The 3,518-nt window shown below is 57.8% G+C and overlaps 1 protein-coding gene across 1 annotated transcript; it reads right to left on the reverse strand.

Moving 5' to 3' along the window:
- LOC125999060 (zinc finger BED domain-containing protein 4-like) lies at positions 1-3,204 on the reverse strand. The gene has a single exon (XM_049767036.1). The coding sequence runs from the start codon at positions 3,202-3,204 to the stop codon at positions 1-3; it is 3,204 nt and encodes a 1,067-aa protein (XP_049622993.1).
- Positions 3,205-3,518: the final 314 nt, after the last annotated feature.

The following is a 3,518-nucleotide window of genomic DNA, read 5'->3' on the forward strand; positions in this document are numbered from 1 at the left end:
CTAATATTGGAAGTCTATTAAGGGAAGGTTTACATTTAGAAAGATGAGTTTTTCAAAGTGTTCCATCGTGAGCCTGGACCGGCCAACGCCATCATGCTCTAAGGGCGTGTTTAAGAATTTCTCGGCAGGGACAATGCTCGGAGGGCAGCCCAGGAACCTGAAGGCCAGTATGGAAAGACTGGGCCAGGCCTCCCTCTTCAGGTTCCAGTAGGTGAGGGGGTCACAGCTAATTTCCAGCACCTCCTCCGCCAGGTAGGCTAGCACCATGTCTTCAGGCAATGGGGCACTGTCCCGAGGGCCCGGCTTTTTCACCGAGGCCAACAGGGACCATAGGCTCTCCTTACCTGAGGAGCCCTGCACAGGGGCAGCTGGGTCATGCCTGCTGCAGACGGGCCTGTGGTGTGAGGCAGGATTTAACATCTTGAGTTCTCTGATGAGATCCCGCCTGTAAAGCTCGGCCTCCTCCTTGGAGAACAAAGAGGCTTTGTAGCGGGGGTCCAGCAGGGTGGCAAAGAGGTAGCTGGGGTTGTGCAGCATGGCAGTGAGACTGCTCCCCATGCCCTCCTTCAAAGACTTGAGAATGGTGTCGATGCCCATGGTCTCCTCAAACAGCATGTCGATCTTCCTGTGGAGGATGTACATCATGGGGATGACCTGGCTGAGCGTGGCCGTGCGGGTGCTCATCTCGCAGCTAGCAGCGTAGAAGGACCTCAGGGCACGGCACACAGACCGCATGCCCTCCCACTGGTCGAAGCTGATGATCTCGGGGAAGTGGCACTCGATGGCCAGCTCATGGACGGCCCTCTTCTGCTCGATGAGCCGCTCCAGCATGTTGAGCAATGTGGTCCACTTGGACGGCTCGTCCTGAACGAGGGTGTGCTGGGGCAGTGCGTACTCCTTCTGCAGCTCAGCCAGCTTCTCCTGGGCTCGGGGAGACTGCTGAACCCACTCACAGGTCTTGCGGGCGATGCTTAGCAGGTTCTGGACCATCTTCTGGGTCTTGAAGGCCTCGCTGAGGATGAGGCTGAGGGTGCGGTTGAAACACTGCACGCTGGTGAGCTCGCCCTCACTCAACGTCTTCCCTATGCTCAGGTTGTCTGTCACCGTGATGCCCATCTGGAGGCCGGTGGAACTCACCCAGGCCTCCCACCAGCACTCCATTTGCTTCTGGAGGCTGTTGCCACGACAGCCATAGTCGACCTGAGACAAATCCAGCAGGGCTGAGCAGTGGTGGTTCTCACAGTGCAGCCGGACAGAGGACTCAAAGGTCACCCAGTGGGCAGTGAGCATCAGGTACTCCGGGGTCTGGCTGCTCTCCCACACCCCCAAGGTGAAGTGGACCACGCCGCTCTCGGCCTTCTTCAGGCTGGCCTTGATGATGCGTTTCACGCTGTCGTACATGTTGGGGATGGCGGTCCCGGAGAAATAAGCTGGGGAGGGCAAGGAGTACCAAGGGTTCAAGTAGCCGAGCAGCCTGTTGAAGCCAACGTTATTCATGAGCGAGTAGGGCTGGAGGTCCAGGGCCATCATCTCAGCGACGAGCCTCGTGATTTTTTGGGCAACCGGATGAGACTCTTCAGCGGTGCTGTTGGAGGATGTGGACACGTCTGTGCTCATGGGAACAGGGGGACCTGGAGAAGAGGGCCGGGCAGTGACCGGGACGTCAGTCTTCAGCACCACGCTGCTGTGGAACCTCTTTAAGTGCCTGGACAGGAGACAGCTGGTGCCCAGATTGGCTGGCTTCTTGTCCGTGCTGATCATGTGGCCACAATGCAAGCAGATCACTTTAGTCGGCTCTGTGGAGCAGATGGAGAAATGATTCCACAAGGTTGAGGTCTTTTGGCTGCACACAGCCTTGAGACTGTCCACGGGTGGCAGAGAGACGTGCTGCGAGACCTCGAACCTGAGTCTCTTCATGACTCGTTGGTTCCGTTGGAACAAGGCTCCAGACTCGGGCAGCTGAGGGCTGGGTCCGGCATCTAGCTTCTCCCTGGGATTCAGAGGCGACTGCAGGTCCTCAGGCAGCTGGTGAGGGGAGGACAATGCAGATGGGGACACTGGGACCCAATTCCCCAGGGATGATGCCATGGAGCTGGGCTCTGGATCTGGTGGTGGCAGGGCAGGCAAAAGTGCGGGGAGGTCAGCTTGCAGGGGTGGGGGGCCAGGATCGCCTTCATTTTCCTGCAGCTTGATGGTCTTGTGAGCACGCCTCAAGTGGCGGATGAGGCAGCTGGTGCCCAGGCAGCGGACATTCCTGCCGAGACTGAACTCCTTCATGCAGTGGATGCAAATGGCCTTGGACCTGTCCAGCCGGGACGGGTAGAAGTGCTGCCACACGACCGAGCGCTTCCGAAGGCTCTGCTTGCTCTGAGGGACCAGGAGGCGCCCCTGGAAGGCATTCTTCAGAGCATCATCATCATGCAGTGTTGGGAGAAGGGCAGGGGGCTCCCCCAGGGCTTCCTCCCGGCAGTACTTGTCTGAGCGGGACAGGCTGGAGGAGGCTTCATCACAACGGACGTCGGAAGTCACCGTCTCCTCTGCCAGCTGGTCAGGGGAGAGGATTTTGGAAGCCATTTGGGGGAACGCCTCCAGGCTGAGGATAGGAGAGAGGACGGGGCTCTGGTCCCTGCCATGGGAGGGCTGTGGCAACAGCAGCTGCGTGGGGGCTGAGGAGGGTGGGGCGGCCTCGCTGCCCTCCTCAGGGTTGAGCACGGTGGGGTGCACCAGCCTCATGTGCCTCATGAGGCACCTGGTGCTCAGGTCCTTCTCTTTCTTGCCGAGGCCTAACTTCTTCATGCAGTGCCTGCCGGTGGCTTTCGTGCTGTCCCAGGGGGAGACCAAGAAGTGCTTCCAGACCGGAGACGTCTTTCTGGAGCTGGTACTGCGGTGGAACTGGAGGCTCTGGGCCCGATCAGGCAGGGTGCTGCTGTCCTGGAACAACAGGGACCCGCCTTCCTCCTCACAGGCAGGGCTTGAGCGCCTTCCAGGCAATGCTACCCAGTGCTGCCTCCAGCCTGCGCCCTGGGCTGGCTCACCTCCCTTGTCAGCCTGGGCATTGCCCTCCTGCTGGTGCTGCTTGCAGCCCACCCTCTCCAAGCCACCGGGATCCCCACCATCATCTTCCTCTCTCCTGACAGTGATCTGAATTTTATCAGACAGACAGCCACCATCCCCTGTGGGACGACTTTCTGGGTTCCCTGCCATCACTATTATTCCGGCAGCTTTATAGCAACTTCTGGCGGCTGCTTGTGAATGAAGGTGCCCCTGCAAACACGTGCCTCGCTGCATCAACAAAGCCCCAATGAGGCCTGGGACCCAAGAGCCATCCGGTGTGACCCCTAAAAAAAAAGAAAAAGAAAAAAGAAAAGAAAAACACTCTCACTCACGCTTTTATTGCCTCAACATTGCAAATTATTGCTATGCAGATTTTCTTACCATTTTCAGCTTCATTTCTAGTTGTATGTAGGAATAGTTCTCCCAATAAAATATTAAGTCCATAAAATTTAAAGCTAGTGACT

The sequence above is a fragment of the Suncus etruscus genome, chromosome X, assembly GCF_024139225.1.
Source record: "Suncus etruscus isolate mSunEtr1 chromosome X, mSunEtr1.pri.cur, whole genome shotgun sequence".
Taxonomy (NCBI): Eukaryota; Metazoa; Chordata; class Mammalia; order Eulipotyphla; family Soricidae; genus Suncus; species Suncus etruscus.

Excerpts from the sequence above, each read along its gene's own strand:
- LOC125999060 (XM_049767036.1), bottom strand. The coding sequence starts at position 3,204 with ATGGCAGGGAACCCAGAAAGTCGTCCCACAGGGGATGGTGGCTGTCTG.